This window comes from Carassius auratus, unplaced genomic scaffold, assembly GCF_003368295.1.
Source record: "Carassius auratus strain Wakin unplaced genomic scaffold, ASM336829v1 scaf_tig00008058, whole genome shotgun sequence".
NCBI classification, from domain to species: Eukaryota; Metazoa; Chordata; class Actinopteri; order Cypriniformes; family Cyprinidae; genus Carassius; species Carassius auratus.
This window is the reverse complement of record NW_020523902.1, coordinates 450,135-469,758: the sequence shown is the minus strand read 5'-3', so window position 1 is coordinate 469,758 and position 19,624 is coordinate 450,135. Positions and strand designations below refer to the sequence as shown.

General features: G+C 35.3%; 1 protein-coding gene across 1 annotated transcript in view; it reads right to left on the bottom strand.

The window, feature by feature from the left end:
* LOC113071769 (netrin-G2-like) overlaps nucleotides 1–19,624 on the bottom strand; it is a 56,025-nt gene that overhangs the window by 13,943 nt on the left and 22,458 nt on the right. The window contains exons 4-5 of the mRNA XM_026245071.1: nucleotides 6,922–7,094; nucleotides 6,558–6,581 (exon numbers count right to left, since the gene is read on the bottom strand). Coding sequence (XP_026100856.1) covers nucleotides 6,558–6,581; nucleotides 6,922–7,094 — 197 coding nt within the window. The remainder of the gene's footprint in view (nucleotides 1–6,557; nucleotides 6,582–6,921; nucleotides 7,095–19,624) is intronic.

Here is a 19,624-nt window from a genome sequence, read left to right as displayed (position 1 = left end):
TCAAGATAATTATGGAAAGTCATGGTGCTGATGTCTGAACCAATAGCTGAAAGAAGGTTATAAAGGTTTGGAACAGCATGAGGGTGAGTGGTAGCTGAAATAGGGGTAAGTATTAGCTAAATACAAGTATCAATCTCTTTAGAAAAAAATAAATAAATCTAACTTAACTTTGAACGGAAATGTACTGGGGTCTTAAACTGTTTTTAAGTATCCCAAAGAAGGTCAAAAATGTTCATGGAAAAATTAAATTACAGTATTTCGTGTAAGAAAATAAAATAATAATTATATTAATACAAAGATAAGAGCCATCACTCACGTTAATTGTGTGATATTTAAATATCCAAAATGAAGATAGAAAGAAATTAGGTTTTCATTATTGTGGCAGATGTGTAAAATCACTGAATATACAAAAAGTAGTTTAGGAGTAGATATGTCCTCGTGTTTCAACTGTGCTTTTATATATATATATATATATATATATATAATATTTGTCTATGTGGACTGTTTATTCTACGTTTTTCACAACGATTTTTTTACATGCTGTGTCACACGTCCATTCACACAGAATGATCAGTGGAAGCATCCAGAAAGGAATTATCATCCAGTGCCTTTTAACAGGCTACTAATCGAATTAGTCTCTCGCAGTGCAGTCACGCTTTCTAGAAAAAGAGTGCATCTGTGCCTGTGTGAAAGAGAACGAGGAGCTCTGCACAGGGCTGATGAGCAGGGAACGGGTAACAGGAGGGCAGGCATATGGCCATGGGGGTTTAATGTGAGAGCTGGAGCTCGGGCAGATTTCTCACATCACCCCCCTATCCCGCCATCTGCCACCGAACCAGACCAGAACCAAAGAGCAGGCAAAAACTGACCCGATCTACTTTAAACCGCTCTCAGTCGGAGAGAAACAAAGAAAAAAAAAACAAGACAGGCTTGCAATCTTGTGAATTAATGGCTCTGTTCCAAAGTAAGTCTAGTAAACTGACTATTTAAGGCATCCTAAGTGCACTCCTGCTGTTCCAAAAAGTAGGAAGGATGACTGTGTTGCCTTCTAATGTCTTTTGGACAGATTCTACAGCAGAATGTATGATTCATAAAGGACGCAGTGCCAAAATGCATTGTGACATTCTATCCAAGATGGTCGACAAAGTGTAAAAAATCTTGATTTATAAATATATTTATTCTTTGCGAAAAGTATATCTAAAAATAGTCAATGTAATAAAACAGTAGTCTAGTTTAAATAATGTGTGAGTTCTATGTATTTTTGTGCATATTAGAGTTTCACAAACTCTTAACACAAGAAAATCTAAATCAAAAATATATGTACTTGAAAAGAGGAAAGACCAAAATCTCCAAAACTGTTTTCCAAGATTAGGTTTCAGTAGTATACGAGTAATTCAGATTAGTGAAATTTAAGGTAACCGTGTCATATTTTATAGATGATTTATTGTTGATGCCATTGAAATATAGAACACACACTTATTGGATAATGGAATCTTTAAGTAATTTTAAGTATATTTTATACAACATTTTGCATTTTATATTTAAACTACTTCATAAAATAAAAATGTAACTCTTCAGGTTGGTCTGGTTGATGTGCATGTAGATTCTAGATTATGCAAACTGCCAAAATGATTGGCTCATTCAAATGAAAGGCAGGGCTTCCATTCTGTCACGCACCATATTGAGCACATATTTAATTTTCCAAGATTGGTCTGTCTTCTAACACTTTCTCTCCTCTGTGTTTGACTTAAAGCAATTGTATGTCAAATTTTATTATTTTTATTTTTCCTTTGAATTAAAAGTTAAAAAATCATTCTGATGGTTAACTGACTTCTAAGGAGACAAATAACTTTAGCTTCTTACCCACACTATCCTCCAAAAGTCTGTTCTGGGAACATGAGAGTTTGGTGAGTGGGAACGAAATTCCATGAAAAGGGTGAATTATTACAGCAGTAACAAATGAACATGTGCAGCTATCCACTGTTATCATGACAGTGAATTCCACTCACTTACAGAAGCTGTAGACAAAACTACATTCACTTGCTTTAAGGGGTTCTGGTTGTATGTCCCATTAGGTTTAGCTCAATCAGTCACTTAGGAGCTTTCTATTTCAGTTAGCATGCTGTCTTAAAAGGTGGATGCCTATGTAAACTGTAGACAGCAAAGAAGTTCACTTGTTTTTGGAACAGAGCCAGTTCCTTGCAGTAATTATGAATAATTTCACTTTTATCACGTACAGTTGCTCACTAAGATGCTTCCTCCCATGCGCTGCCTCAGACACTTGGGCATGAAGATGTGCAATAACATTGCCCTTGCTGGATAAATGCTGGAGGGTTATTTTTCGAGTGATGAGAGGCCCACAAGATTAATAAACATAAATCATCCATTTCCTCCAAATTTCTGCTCTCTGTCTTCCTCTATTGCATTCTCTGTCTCTCTCTTTCACTCTGTTTTCCTCTCTGTCTTCTCCTTTAGGACAGCGAGAGCTTTCTATCACAATTTCCAAACACTCTATCCAGGAAAGAGGAATTGAATAAATGGTGCTTCCATATTTTATTCCTCATCCTCTCACACAGTAAAATTTAATAAAAATAAAATAAAAAATGACACTAGATAGCTGTAGGGTTCAATCCCAGGACTGTTTGGAGATCATTTTGGTAATGATGTCTTGATTTGCCCCTGAAGCACATATTCTGATAACCTTCCAGTTTCAATGTGACGAGTGCAGAGGTCACTGCTGCTGCAGTCCTACTAGAGCAGCTAGATTTCAACCAGACTTGCTTTCACATTCCAATTAGTTTAGACTCTCCATTTTCTTTTTTAATATTGATGTTTGCAAGTGGGTAAATCTGAAATCAGTCATACATTCCAGAGTAATAACAACTTAGTTATACACTGATAACTTTAAAGCAATTACATATTTTTTTATGTGCAACTAATGAGTTCTCACACATCGATGGAATTTACACTGCTTTTCAATTATTTGTGATTTACTGGAAATTAATTTTGAACAAACATTTAATAGTGATTTCACTCAAAAAAAAAAAATCTAGTTGAATACAAAGTACACATCTATTGTTTTTTTTTCTCATAGTTCCCACATACAGTAGTTTCCACAAACATATATATTAAAATATGCATATATTAAATATAACTGTTTTCAACAATGATAACAATAAGAAATATTTCTTGAGCACCAAATCAGCATTTTAGAATGATTTCTGAAAATATTTTCAAACAGAAAAGGGTTCATTTAAATTGTAATAATATGTGATATTACTGTCTTCCTGATCAAATAAATTAAAACGTTTAAAAAACAAAACAAAAACAAACTATGAACCTTTGAATGGTAGAAATGTAGAAAATAGCATTTTTTATTTTGCTCATATATATATATATATATATATATATATATATATATATATATATATATGTATGTATTGTATGTATGTATGTGTATATGTATGTGTATGTGTATATATATATATGGATGTATATATGTATGTGTGTGTATATATATATATACACACATACATATATACATCCATATATATATATATATATATATATATATATATATATATATATATATATGTGTGTGTGTGTGTGTGTGTGTATATGTGTGTTTGTGTGTGTTTCAGTGAGAAATGTATTTCCATGCGCATGGGAACCCTGTAATAACTGCCTCAAACATGGTCTTTTTAATTTTAATGTCATGTGTTCATTGTATTTATTTAAAACTTTGTTTCTCATCTAACTGATAAAAACCTGTGCAGCTTCTCAGAAGTTACACAGCAGCCAGCCAATCAGAATTTGCAGTTCCTCTAGCTGTTACTAGTTTTACCTGCAGTATACTTCAGACAGTCTGTGAACAGTATGTGGGTTGCGTTTGAGACTGAGACTAACTGGAATCCAGATGTTTGCATGCAAAAGAAAGATCTGACTCAAGTTTCATAATCTGACTGTTCAGATTGCAGCAATGTCCTGAAAGCATACCATCATTAAGCATACATAAAACATTACAACAAAATTTGCATACTGTGGAATATTATTTGTTCCAATCCAAACAATACCAGTTCTTTCCAGTGAGGGTTATTAAATATTTCCAGCTTGGCAATGATTGAAAAAAATTACATCGCAAACTCAAAAATCAGGCAGTTCTGACAGGCCCTAATAATGTTGAATTACGGATTATTTTGAGTCAAATAATGTATTAATGTGTCTTCTGCATGTATGTGATCGCAGGCAGCGGGACCCTGAGGGAGTGTCAGAGTCCATGGCCCGACACACACTGTGATAAATTGCTCTCAATCTAGTGAGTGTTACTCAAGGTTGGGAAGAAAAGCTTCTCATCGACTCAAAAGCACTGTGATGGTACCATAGTACAGTTATGGTCTCAAATGGTAATAAAACCACATTTCACATGTTTGTGGTACATGGGCAGTTGGCATAACTTTTCTCATATATATTTTCAACAATTTGTTGGACAGGAAACAGATTTTGTCCAAAAAAATTAAGCAATTTTTGCAATTTCAATAACATGGTGGTTGTTTTGCAGTATGCCATCAATATTGTCAAACGTCAATATATACAGTATAAAATATTGTTGAAATTGGATTTATATGTATGTATGTATGTATGTATAAACTAAATCAAGTCTCTTATACAAATACATCTAATACTGTTCAAAAGTTTGGGGTCAGAAAGGTTTTTTAAAGACTGCATTTAATAAATAAAAAAATAGAGTAAAAAAACAACAATACTGTAAAATATTAAGATTCAAAATTACTTGTCTATTTTAATATATTTTAAAATGATATGTAAAAATTTATAGCCTGAATGCACTAAGTCGCTTTGGATAAAAGCGTCTGCTAAATGCATACATTTAAATTTAATTTAATTTAAAATGTAATTTATTCCTGTGATAGTAAAACGGAATTTTCAGTATCGTTTTCAGTGTCACATGATCCTTAAAAAAATCATTATAATATGCTGATTTGCTGCTCAAGAAACAATTCTTATTATTATCAGCGGAAACAGTTGTGCTACTTAATATTTCTTGGAAGAGTGAAACATTTTTTCCAGGATTCTTTGATTAATAGAACGTTCAAAAGAACAGTGTTAATTTAAAATGGAAATAATTTGTAACAAAATAGATTTCTTCACTGTTACCTTTAGTCAATTCAGTGCATCCCTGCCGAATAATGACCTCAAACCTTTTGAAAAGTAGTGTAAAGCTTTGTTCATTTCCATGTCCATTTGTCAACTGCCCATATACATGTACCATGATCCTGAATGATTACCATATCCATGAACTATAGATACAAAAAAAAGATACTTTTTGATATGTTTGACTGTTATGTTCTTCTAGTTTATCTAAAGAGCTCATCTACCGATCACTGATCACCTACTACAAGACTAACCTATTTTAACCTACAGAACATCACACGACAAACTGCACTACTCAATGAACTTTAAACCAGCTCTGACCTGTAAAAGTGTTTACAGACGCTGACGTACCCGGAGTCTGGGACCCTGTGACGGGTTGGACTGACCCTGTGGTGGCTGGTGTTGAGTCTGAGGTCAGTTGGACTGTGGGTGGTGTTATGGATGTAGTTATGGACATTGGTACAGTGGCAGCCTCAAGAGTAACTGCTAATGTTGACACTGAAAGTGAAGAACAACATCATAGCCTGTTTTTTTTTTCTTCTTCTGGCAAATGACTGGAGCTGCACAAATAAATGTTTCTAGTCTTTGAATTGATACTGACACCCACACTACTGATGTCCTTGCAGTCATCATGCAAAAGCAAATGTTTTTGGTTAAAGATGTAATTGACTTATACTCTGTTCAGAAGCACATTTATCAACCGTTATTTATTAATTTGATAAAAAGAACGTGTCAGAATTTTTTTGGTAGTATTCAGCTGGTCATGTGATCTCAATATGGGCACCACCAAGAGAAGAAAATGTTCTTATCTAATTAAACAGCTTTTATGCAGCTAATATGACTATTATTCTGTCAAATTAATGCGAGTCTAAACCATTTAAACATTTTTAAAAGTGCCACTGATTTCTTCCAACGCAAAACTTTGTGGGTGTGCCACTAGCATCACTAAAAACACACAAAAAAGTTTCACCTTTAAGATGGAAAAAATACCAAGTGCCCCTTTAAGAATAATCTTGAGGAAAAAGATTCTTCTATATTCCTCATGAGATCAGTCATCACCTCAGATTTCCAACAAAACAGCGTTAGACCCCCACAAATGGGCCAGAAGTGCACGGAAATGTCCTATAACCTTGAGCACACCCTCATACATCACTAGCCAGCATTAGAATGCTTTGCGTCTCACATCACATGAAACATTTATGAAGTAGAAAACTGTGGAAAAATGCATCACGCCATCAGAGTTCACAGTGACAGTTAAGGGACGGATCAGAACCGACGTCTTGTTAACGACATGAAATAAAGAGGCCAAAAAGAGTGATGGCAGCAGGAGCCAAAAAAAAAAAAACATGCAACTGACAGTCAGCGTATTCCATTAGCATGCCACTTACTGTCAGACGTTCCCGACGCCTCACCTGCAAACAGAAAGAGAAGAAGATGAAACAAATGAGAGGGTTTATTTCTTGTGGGTTTATGTTATTTATTCCTCTACCTCTCTGGAGCACATCTAAGAGTTAAAACGTGCAGAAACCTGCCTCACTTTTGCATGCAGTGAATGTACATTAGCGATGAGCTGTACATTTTTTCCAATTCAATATGCCTGTTTTCGTTTTATTGCTAAGTTTACGTGAAAGCTTTGTGCTATTCTACTTTCCTTAGCGAGTGAAGATGCCCCAGTTTTCTACATGGTACGTAAATCATTGCTTCCTCTCAGGTATGTGGTGTTACTGCATACAGCAGGTGTATAATTCGTACAAATGTTTGGGGAGCCGTTTGGGGTGGGCAGGAATGAGCCAGGCTTCCAGGACTTTGCTTTGAATCCTCTCTCGCATGCCGAACAGTCTTGTCCAGTGGTGTTGTGCTCGCAGTCGCACTGAAGGGTCCCGTCACGGAGGGAGCACTGACCGGCGTGGAGGTTACACTTACATCTGTGAAAACAGGAAACACCTATTAGCACACTTGTCACATCGCAGGCAAGGGCGAAAGCTGGACCACTGAGGACTATTCCCAGCTTTTATTTGTTAGGGTCACTTGAGGTAGCTCATTACTTGGCTCAATAAATTAGCTACGCTAATTAGCGGAGCCTGACACTATAGTGTATGGTTGAAACTGTACCTGTAGGGAATATTGTGGATTCTACAGATCTTTGAAGTGTGTAAAGTGTGCTTTTGGACCAATTTCGGGACAGTCAGGGACAAAAATCGGGACAAAATCTCAGATTTGAAGCAGTGATTTTTACTGCTGCCATTAAGTTGGAAATGTTTTTAGTTTTTGCTTAATTACGGTGCATCTGGTTAAGAGCTTGTGCACTGCAATAAATCCGGTTATTATGAGTATTTTGTCTTATTTTTCAGTTGTTGTTTTTTATTCTGTATTTGGTACAGAAACTAGTAAGACTGTATATTCTCTTTATAATTTATCTTTTTTTTTTTTGTCAATTCAAATAAGGCTGAAATAAAATAAATTATAAATGAGAAAAAAATTGTAATTTTTTTTTATTTCAAGTAGTTGCCAAGGCAACATTTCTAATTTTCATTTAAGTTGATGATAAAACTCTCAAAAATTAATATTAATAATAATAATATTAATATTTTTATATTCAGTAGCACACAAATTGTACTTAACACTGGTGTAGAGGAGATATCTTTAATATGAGTGTGTTTTGTCTTAAAGCACTGGCATGTATGTTGTCAACTTATTTTAAGTTAAGTAAGTTCAAATTAAGTGAAAAATCTGCCAGTGTCTGCCACTAAAAAAACTCTTAAAATATATATTTTTAATTTAAATAAAACTTAAATCAAATATAATTATAAGGAGAAGAAATGTAACAAAAAAGAAAACTTTTTTTTCAGTTAGTTGCCAATGAAACGTGTCCCATTAGTATTGAATTACTAAAACTGCAATAAAAATAAATGAACGCTTAAACTGAAATATTTAATAATGAATAAAATAGCAAAAAAAAAAAAAACACGTCTATCTGCACTTTTCTAGAGATTACTGTAATCTTTTTTTTTCTATCTTTCATCAAGACTCTTCTCATAACCCATGTTTGTAAGCACTATAGAGTCTGTTTGTGTTTGTTGTAGATGCAGGTAAGCTTGCTTCTCTTTGTCTCTGATGTTGGAGATAAAACTCTGGGATCTTTGGGGACCGTAAACAGCATCTGTCTGCTCTACTCCAAATATAACCATCGTCTACTGGGGGGAAGGGAATTCCTCAAGAAAAATGGAACCAACAAAAGAGAGAGAGTGAGTAATGATTATCGCTAGTAATGAGAATAAATGGGGGATATTGAGATGGCCTCGCCTTGTCTCTCCTTATCGTTGGCTTAATAAAAAAAAATCTGCAGTGCTCTACAAAATACTGCTTCCCTTCTTTGATTTTATGAGGAATGCTCCAGATATCTGACAGCCGACTTTAAGGATAGCTGAGATTAAAGGTCTGGGGAGGAAAGCAGGTTAGTATGGAAATTACTACTTTTGCAATTACAATCTCTCTAATCAAATGAGTGTGTAAATCCCAATGCATCAGATTTTTTTTCATCCTCACTAAAACGAACAGCTATCCATTTGCATGAAATATTTATGTAGCTGACCTATATATTTCCATGTGGACACCCCATAACCAAACCTTGTTTTGCCGTATAATGAGGTCATACCTCGCCCTCTGAAGATTCACTTGAAGAAAGTGATGCCAGCAGACACTGGCAGATATTTCACTTGAAGATTTTGAACTTATTTATATTTAAAACAAATAAAAATAAAAACATGCCAGTGCATTAAGACACTCATATTAAAGATATCTCCCCTACACCAGTGTTTTTAGTATAATTTATGTACTATGAAAAAAATATAAGAATTCTTTTATATAGTTTACAAAATTATTTTACTTTTAGGTACTGTTTTCAACATTTTATCTCAAATATGAATACTACATTAGACAGAATGGTTTACAGAGTAAAATTTTACACAATTTCATTTACTGAATTGGGTCTATTTATTCAAAAACCTGAGGAAACAGACTTCCATCACCATCTGTAGGCCTTTCATTCGTAATTAAAACCAAATGTCAATCACACACTCTTTCATTCGGCTGTTTCTCCAAGACCAAATGCCCATCAAGCTCCTATCATGACAAATTAATCAGTGGTGTACCACTTTATTGCAGAGATTCTCACCTTAAGGAAGACCTATCTATTTTTGAGAGGCAGCGCAGGATCTAAAGCCAGTGTAAATCAATTAAAGCATGGCAAGGTCTCGTATCAATTTCTGACCAAATCCAGTGTTCGTGCTTTACAATCCTCTTAGGTACAGATTGGAATTAGAACTCACCCTGTGAGGAGCGATGAGAAATGGATGAGAAGGAGTCTTTGTGTCATGTAGTGCACCATGAACAGTTACTGTATGATTGAAGTGTCTTCTTGCTCTATGTGTTTGTTCTGCTTGGGTTGCATTTTGGGTGTTTCTTTATCTATAGACACTTTTATGTTCAGGTTTTTTTTTTTATTCTAACTAAAACTTTTTAAATGAAGTAAAAATATATATATTTATATTATAAAATAGGCAGCGCAACCATTTTTAGTAATAATGATAATAATAAATGTTTGTTGAACACTAAAGTGGCAAATTAGAATGAATTCTGAAGGATCATGTGACACTGAAGACTGGAGTAATGATGCTGAAAACTCAGCTTTGCAAAAAATATGAAAATATTATATAATTGTGTGTATTTTGTGCGTGTGCGTGTGTGTGTTTGTGTGTGTATATGCATTCATGTGTACATTTAATTCTATAAATAAATTCAGCATTATCAATTCCAGAAATTTAATTTCTATGCAATAAATCATTAAATGTGATGGAAAAGACATTGTAGTGAAAATATGTTTTGAAAAACAGGAGTGAGCAATATACATACACAGTCATACATTTTTAGTGGGGTAATTAAGCTAGTAAGAGTATGAAAAGTGTTTTGAGAAAATTAACACAGGAATGAAAGTGTCCTTAGTCAAAGCAACACCCAATGAAGGTGCATTCAGAACATTTACACAAGTAGTGTTAAATCAGGAATTGTATCTTAAAAGTTGCCTGATAAAAGCAACACAGTCGCATCGGCGACTAATGCAAGGCAGCTGTGGGAATGTAACGTCCCGTGAAAAAAAAACAGCACTCAAAGTGATGCAAGTCAACGCTAAAAAGAAATCTGTCTGCTTTGACGTCTGAATAAATGCCTTCTGGCATTTTGTAAATGTGCATGGGTAGTGAGTGTGAAAACTGCAATCGATATGGGCACTAGCTTACAGATTGGTATGTGTTCCTCATCATCATGAATATTAAATTATTGACACCTCACCAAAAAAAAGTGCTAAGTAGACAGTAAAGTCTTGTGATTAAAAACCAAGGACAGAAGGAATCATTTCTGCCAGTGTTCAGGACAGAGAGGGCAAGGCTGTTTTGCTCTTATTAAAACACTGGCATCATGGGGTTAGATGGGCTGATGAACCAGCCTGGGTGCGTTTCTAGTGCATCTCACTGCAGGTTGCAGGGGAACAGCGGGAAGCATCCTGGACCTCGGTAGGGGGTGAAGTAGCAGCATCTTTTTCGGGGGTGTGAGGTGAGGTTTCTCTGCCCTGCACTCACTGAATCTGTGTGGACCCAGGGCAGCTATATCCAGACACCACAGGGCTGGACCCCACTGATTGGGACAGGAACCGATCTCATGGGCACATTTGCTGCCAGGCTCTGCTGTTGGGATGGGATCAAACCCCTATATGGCCATCTGCGACTGGAGAATCAGGAGTGTGTGATAAACATATGGCTCTTAATGCTCTGGCAAAACAGAAGCTAAAAAGAGAGATTGAACACGGTTGTGGATTCCTCTCAAAGTTGAATGCGTAAAGCTGAAGAAAATATATCCTTCCTTTGGCCACAGGCACAATGTGTGTGTAAACACGAATTATCGATAGGAAATTTCAGCAGGGACAACTTATTATCTAGGATTTACCAACACAAGTTTACCAAGCCAATCTAAACCTTAATAAGGAACAAGGGAATATCAGATTCATATATATAATCATAACCTTTTTATTTATTATATAAAAAAACATTAAAAGCTATTTGTAAAATATTTCTTTTTAAAGTACACCCACAACTATTATTTTTAAAGGGGTCATGTGATGTGCTAAAAAGAACATTATTCTGTGTATTTGGTTAATGAAATGTGTTATTTTCCAAATAATGTATATTATTGTTTATCATCTATGCCCCGCATTTCTAAAACGCATCTTTTTTTTTTTTTTTTTTTTTTACAAAGCTCATCGTTCTGAAAAGTGAGGTGTGCTCTGATTGGCCAGCAAAAACGAATGCCAAAAACGTGTGAAGGAAATGTTATATTGTGATGTGTGTCCCGGTCAGAACACCGGCACTACGAGACAAAAAGAATAAAACCTGTTACAAATGAGCCATTTGTTGCATCCAGTGGTGACATGATTACATTTATAATGACCTATACTGTGTTTTTAGGCGTTGTGTTGCGTGCATCACGCCGCGTTAACATAAAACCTTGTCTGTATTTGTGATCGGAGAAACAACAAACAACAAGCGATACTTGGCCCTCTATTCCAGTCCTTGCGCCCCTCATCTCTGCACATTTTGTATGTCTCTCTTTGTTAACACACCTGATTCAGATAATCAGCTCGTTAGAAGTGAGCTCCGTGCATGAACTGTGTTCCCATTGACATGGTCTCTACATGGGAAACCATGGGGAAATCAGTTGAAGTTACCTCACTGTGGAACATTCATCATTCACAGATTTGTGCAGCCCAACATCTGCATATACCTCTGTAAATAAATACAATTTAAATTCACGTCTCGCACACTAAAATGCACTTTGAATAGAACATATAAGTTTGCTTCAAACTGGAATCATTGCGGAATATCCTGTGATGTCCACTTCGCAGGGCACTTCAATTCAATTCAATTTTGTCATCTATGCCCCACCTTTCTGAAACGCATCGTTTAAAAAAAAAAAATGTATAAAGCTCATCGTTCTGAAAAGCGAGGTGTGCTCTGATTGGCTAGCTATCCAGTGCTTTGTTATTGGCCAAATGCCAAAAGCGTGTGAAGGAAATGTTACGCCCCTTGCCATATTGTGATGCGTGTCCCGGTCAGAACACTGGCACTATGAGACAAAAACAGAGAGGTTTCTTAAAAGTCTACTGTCAACAGATTAATTTAATTACAATTTATAATTAAAAATCTATTAAATAATCTTACATTCTAGCATGTATATATGTATATGTATAGTTAGTCTTTCTCTGTACATATTTTCTGCCCCGTCACTGTTTTGGCTCACACAATGAGAATTTTTTTTTTATTGATCACACTAATTAAAACATTATATTGAGCAAGTTTTTCTACTTTAAATAAAAAGTGGCAAAATCTATGAATGTTCAGAATTTTCTTCCAAGCACAATTGTCTTCCTTGAGCATCCCCCTACTTTTGATTTAAGTTACAAAAACTGTTTTGAACCCTGCCATTGCTTAGGTAATGAGCTTTTGGATAAATCTGCACAGCTTAAGACGAACGTGACGTAATTCTCCCCAGGGCATCGTTGATGAACGTTTATAGAATATCATTATACCCATTTAAGCATTTATGGGATGCGGCAGCTAGATTTCTTTCAAGATTTGTTTAAAAGAGTCAAAGTCTGGTGCAAATAACGGGATCATGGCGCTCGGATGAATAAATAGCAGTGGCACTAAACAAACACAGATAGACAGATAAAAGGCTGCCGCAGGAGTCCGTTGCTCTAAAGCAGCTGGAAGCTGCTGTTAATGGGAGCTTGATTTATTTTTCCCACAGTCCTCTCTCACGAGACACCCTGACTATTTATTCTCATTTGCACAGAAGCACTGCCGTGCTCATCATGAGGCACTTACGCAAACAAAAACGGATGGAGGAAAGACGAGGATGATCAGTGCCCAGAGAGTCACCTCGGGCCGGCTTAGATTGGTCATTATAACCAGTACCCGACTGACTTATTACCTCCATTTTGAGGAGGATTGAGGAAGAGAACATAGAGAAAGAGTGTCATTAGCGACCGGTAATGCATGAATGTTTCCAAATGGGCTGTACGGCCCATGAACTTGTTGGCCTGTTTGAGAAAACAACCCGCTTTGTTAAGCTCAGCATCTTGTTAACTCATACACCTTATATTAGCAATGCTTTAGCTTCAACTATTAAGGATGAAAGTTACAAATTGAACATGACAGCTCTCCGAAAATAAGATTCAATTCAGTTTACAAGGTGTTCAGGCAGCGGATATTGATTTTTAAGAACCGCTCAGTAAGACTGACGTGGGTAAATGGCTTCAAACGCTCTTTTCTCTTCCTCATCCTAATCCTTCTACAGGACCCTGAAAGCTTTGACCTCGGCTGACGATGCCCGATTCAGACTCCTCCGGTGGCACGGCTCTCACAGAACTTCACTAGATGTCGGTTTTCATATTCCTTATTATCGCCGCTCCAGCCCCTTCCCACATTTTTGAAGTACAGCAACTAAAAAAAGGTCAGCCGCACAATAGCAGATCTGTGTGTTAAAAGGCAGTCGCAGGGAGCTTGTTTCTGAATGTGGTCTTTTTTTTTTACTAGCCTGTGCCAGGTGGAGCGGCTAATGAAAAATGCCCTGCTGTTTCCTCCCCAATGGCCAAGAGAGCTGCCCATACAAAAGTAGTGCTGAAGGGTGGTGGCAGACCAGAGACCTGGCCTCTACAGCCCTATTCCCCATCCCCCTTTTGGTGGATTTGCAGTTAAAAGGTTGGAGATACATGGGAGAGAGAGCGCTCCCCATGAGGCGAAAGCTACGAAAGTCACAGCTACGGAATCGCAGACGACCTTGAAAGCTTTGGCACCGGCAGCTCCTGTAAATTATTCACACAGGATGCAGAAAAGGGCTTCTTCTGCACTCCCGGACGAAAGAGCGGAAGCCAAAGCAAGCATCGCCATCGTAGCTTCTCACGTGGAAGACGTGGATTAATGGTCAGGAAAGGAGACTTGCGCGCAACTGGAAAAAGATACAGAGAGTGGTCTTGCCATTGCCTGTGCACATCAAAAAAGTTGAAGGAGAGAAAGAATAAGGGAGGTCCCTTCATAATTAATTTCTCCCCCCTACGGAAACATCGCGATGGGGCCAATTATTGCCAGAATGTGACTCCATTGCCTGCTGCGTCACTGTCCACAGAGCTGCAATCCTCTAGATATCCACATGAATACAGTGAGACACACACACACTTATCTTTACAGGGTAAATCACACTGGTTGGTATTGGTTTTGAAACTAATTCTGTGCGATCATTTTTCTTTCATTGGGTTGTATTTCCGGGAAGATTGACCAATAGTTAAACAAAGCAAAACAGCAATTTAAAAAAAAAACATAATATAATATTATTTCATTATGTTTAGATATTATGAAAATAATAAATATAAATACATTTCATTATCATTTAATGTAAATCCTCCACTAGTGGTGGCATTTTAAAGCTGTAAAAAATTATATATAAACATTCTATGAAAAAACTAAATATATATATTATCTAGCATTTTTTTTTTCCATTTGCGCATGTTTTTATATGACCACTTCAGTTTTGTGTCTTGACCGTAAGCAAGTATTTGATACATTATTAAAACTTCATAAATTAAATATTTACACTAAACTATTAAAAGATCAAATTTATGTTTGAAATGAACAGCTGGAACTTGAAATCCTACATGTAAGTCATGATATTTTTCTATGAAGAAGAGTTAGGGGTGAGAACCAGAAGGGCGTGAGTGACATTTCAACTTTGCAAGAGGGCCAAAACAAAATGTACTTTGTGTACCCATTCAATCGTTTATAATAAAAACATTTACACACATGGATGACAATATACTTAATGAACACTATCTGAACATTTATTCAGAAAAAAAAAATCTACATTTATTTTATTTAAAAAAAAGTCACATGTGATTTTCACATTTTCTCCATCATCATCCAGCTCTTTGTCACAAAATAAGCTTAATAAACCATATTCAGTAGTTAAAAACTGCTGTCCTCTGGTTGAGCTACCAGGCTTACTTGTTGTGTCAGTCATTTTGACTCATGTGCTTTACCCTCCATACATTTCTCAATGGCAAAGTGGCATAAGTGCAATTCCGCCCTTTTGGGACCAACTGGCTAAGTTTTTTCATTGTTAAGTCTTTTGGTTTCTAATGAATAACTCTAATATTATGATAAGTATAAGGATAAGGATAAACTTTATTTGTGCCCGAAGGGAAATCTGTCTTGGGCAAAGTGCTACAGTGTTTTTCTCTGAACAGACAATAATAATAAAAATAGAATAAAATACAATGTATGAGTCTGATATATAAAATACATATAATGCAAAACACAAGGTTCTAATATGAGCATTATTTTTGGTGGAATTCAGCATTTTTATCGAGGCAGGAACAAATTAAAGCTTCAGTCTATAGACTGTTTCATCGGGCGCACGCGCCTGGACCTAAGTTAACTTCCGGTCTGTGTTGTGTATATCGGTCTGGCTGCGGTGTCATCTGCAAACGCAGTTAAAGCCAAGGTGATGAGTAGACTGAAGTTGGGCTCAGGTGGTTGTGCTGCAGGATGTGTTTCCCATACATTTATTTATTTTTGGAGACTCGCCACAATTTTAAAACTGATCGATTTTCAAAAAGGCTTCGTTAAATAAACATGAGTAACGTAACGTTACGTAACATACTGCACGTTTAATAATAATAATTCCTTACATTTATGTTTAAATATCAAAACGAGGCACAGGTGTTTTTATATCGCTGTATTTCTGAAAGAAGACTTGCATGTTATATGCGTGATAAAGCAGCGTGTGAGCGTACCAGCTCTGCTTCGTTTACAGCTGTTACTGGGGAAACCTCTACTTCTCGCGCTTTATGTCTATGCTTTAAAACATCTCCTGCTGGCAAATAATGAATTAGCATTTTCATTAAGTCCGCCTGATCCACACAGAAAACACATTTTGTTTGTTATCAAAAAATATCTACTCTAGAGGGACTTGGCTGTTGTTATTGATTCTATTTGGAGTCTACCGGAAGTTAAGTTAGGTCCACAAAAGCGCTCACGCGCATTAACGTTTGTTTATGTTGATGCTGTTGAAACAGTCTATAAGTTTTAGTCTCTTTCCCGATGGCAGTGTCTGGTATTCACTAAAAAGAGGATGTTTGGCTTCAGTACTGATACTTATTGCTCTTCTCATTTTTGCTTGTTCATATAGAGTCTTTATGGGCTCATACTGTTTTATTCCTATGATTTTCATAGCTGTTTTGTGGATATGAGCCAATTTGTTTTTCAGTTCAACAGACAAGTTTCCGAACCAGACTGTAATTCCGTAGCGAATAAGACTTTCAAGCGTGGCCATGCAAGATATTGCTACCCAGCCTTCTTAAAAAATAAATCTTCTGTTGTAGTCATGTGCACAGACTGTCAATGTGTGTTTTCCAACAAAGAACATTGTCCATATAAAACCCCAGTATCTGTAAAATGTCACTTGCTGTGCTTCTATATCTGAACTCAGAAAGTGTCCCATTAACCCTAACCTGCTGAGATCTGTTACTTAAAAAATAGTAAAACCATTTAATTAAAAAAGTACTGTCACCCATGCCATAAAGCTTCTCTAAAAGCAGATGTGTCTGCACTGTATTAATTGCTGAACTAAAATCCACAAATAAAATAGGAGCATAGGCTTTAGTGTTCTCAAATGTTTAGAGACAATATGAACAATGTTAAGAGCAGCATCCGCAGTACTTCTATTCTGCCTATAGGCAAACTGACAGGTGTCTAATAGTGGCTCTACTTCTTTTTATGAATTTCTCAAAACACTTCCCGACACTGGAAGTCAAAACCACAGGGCAAAGGTCATTATTTGACGATGCACCAGTTTTTTTTGGAATTGGTGTTATATATGATTTTTTTCCACAGAGCTGGCACATTATGGGTATCAAGAGATCGCTGGAATAAGGGACACCATGCCATTGCAAGCTCTTTAGCACAGTTTTTTAACAAGAAAGCTGGTAACCCATCTGGCCCAGTAGCCTTGTTGGTGCGCAAGCACCTGAAAAGATGCTGCACATATCCTCATTATGAATTTACTTTTGTCCTTTTGACAGTAGAAAGAGCTTATCAAGAGCCATCATTTGATTGATATATATATATATATATATATATATATATATATATATATATATATATATATATATATATATATATATATATATATATATATATATTGCCCAAAATGTCACGTATGCCCTTTTTCCTACCCCTTGAGAAGTAATACTTATAAGGTAAAAGTAATATGGGCGGAGAGGAGCATTTAATGAACAATATGTTTTAGTGCAGGAGGGATTGGCCCAATCGACTAAACAGGAACATCCCGCTGTGATGGAGGGCACTAGATATAGTCCCAATATAGAATGGCCGGATGAAATTTTGATGAGCAATGGTGTTCTGATGAAAAATTCTGTTTGCTTCCTGGGACACCCCCTTTTATTCTGTGCCTTTAGGGTGGGGATCTGGGCAGCAGAGATATTTATGCCTGCGGTGCTCGCTTTCAGGGAGGCTGAACAACCTTAATAGAATTTCAAAGATCTCCTTCCAAAAAACCAGGGGGGACAGTTTTCTGTTATTCCCTCTTCCTCTCATTTGTGCTTTCTGCCTCCTTGATAACCTTTTAAAATGTTTCTTGCATTATAATGAAATGATGTAGAAGTACAGTAAAATATGCAAGAAATTCAATGTATTCATAAGGCATTTTAGAAAAAAATAATCAATTTATATTGAACGGTTTACATCATTACCTTATATAATGTTAATATACCAACTTACTCTAACAACCATAATTATACAGGTGGTTAAATAATCTAATAATGATCTCAAGTTGAGTATCCTATGAATGAACCATAATGCATTGATAACAATTTTTTCATAATCATAATTGTAACATTATTATTGTAAAAATGTCTTGTTGAATATACTTCCCCTATAAATGTTATAGTAATACATTGTTTGAGAAATATAGAATCTGTGATGTTTTGTGCAATTAAGGTGAGCTACATGCATTTAATTGCCAAACAGAAGAATATGCCTATTGTTTTTAATTTTTGTAACTTGAATGCATTAATGTTAATAATGAAAAAAATATTAATCGTGGTTTTAATGGACTGATATTGCTAATTGGAGTTTTTTTTTTTTTTTTTTTGTGCAGTAAAATTTGAGTGTTTTTATGGGGGAAATTACAGAAGACAAAATTTAACAGTAGTTTTGTTCCTGCTATGTTAAAACCTAAGTGTATTAGACATATACTGGATATTGTAGGGTGGGGTGGTGCTTCTGAAGGTTTTTTCGATTTTCATCCATCATAAAAAATGATGGCAGGGCTCATGGTAAAAGGCATGGGTTAATTTAATCATACACAGCCACGAGAGTGCATCATTAGTAATATAATACCCACTTCTACGCACAGAGATAGATGAAAACAGACTCTGGTGGATGAGTTAGCTAGATCAATGCATATGTAAACAGACAAGTATTCGGCCACAAACTAGGATGAAAAAGTATGTTGGTTGATCCCTCTGGTTAGGTTTGGCTTTGGCTTTGGCTTGATTCAGCTCTTACATTCACTGCATTTGGATGGTGGCTTTGAAGGTGCCTTTTTATTGTAAGATGGAGAATATGTCAATAAGTTGGGTGAAAAAAAATCTTCAATATCAAATTGATCTCAAAGCTTTCTTCTATAGCTTTGATGCAAAATTTATCACCATATTGTATTTTCATTTCACAAGTCTTCACTTGGCTATGAAATTGCACTTCGCACTATTTCAAACTTCTCACCCCATGGGATTGTAGGAATCTCAATCATTGTAGGATTCAGAATTTATTAATACAAAGTGAAAAATTTAAGTTGTACTATACTGCAAAAAGGATTCTCTTCCTCAGTATTTTATATATATATATATATATATATATATATATATATATAAAATACTGAGGAAGAGAATCCTTTTTGCAGTATAGTACAACTTAAATTTTTCACTTTGTATTTGTAGGCTTAATATATATATATATATATAATTATATTATATTATATTATATTATATATATATATATATATATATATATATATATATATATATATATATATATATAAAATTATATTATATTATATTATAATATATATATATATATATATATATATATATATATATATATTATAATATAATATAATATAATTTTATATATATATATATATATATATATATATATATATATATATATATAATATAATATAATATAATATATATATATATATATATATATATATATATATATATATATATATATATATATTAAGCCTACAAATTATATAAGCCTACAAAAAA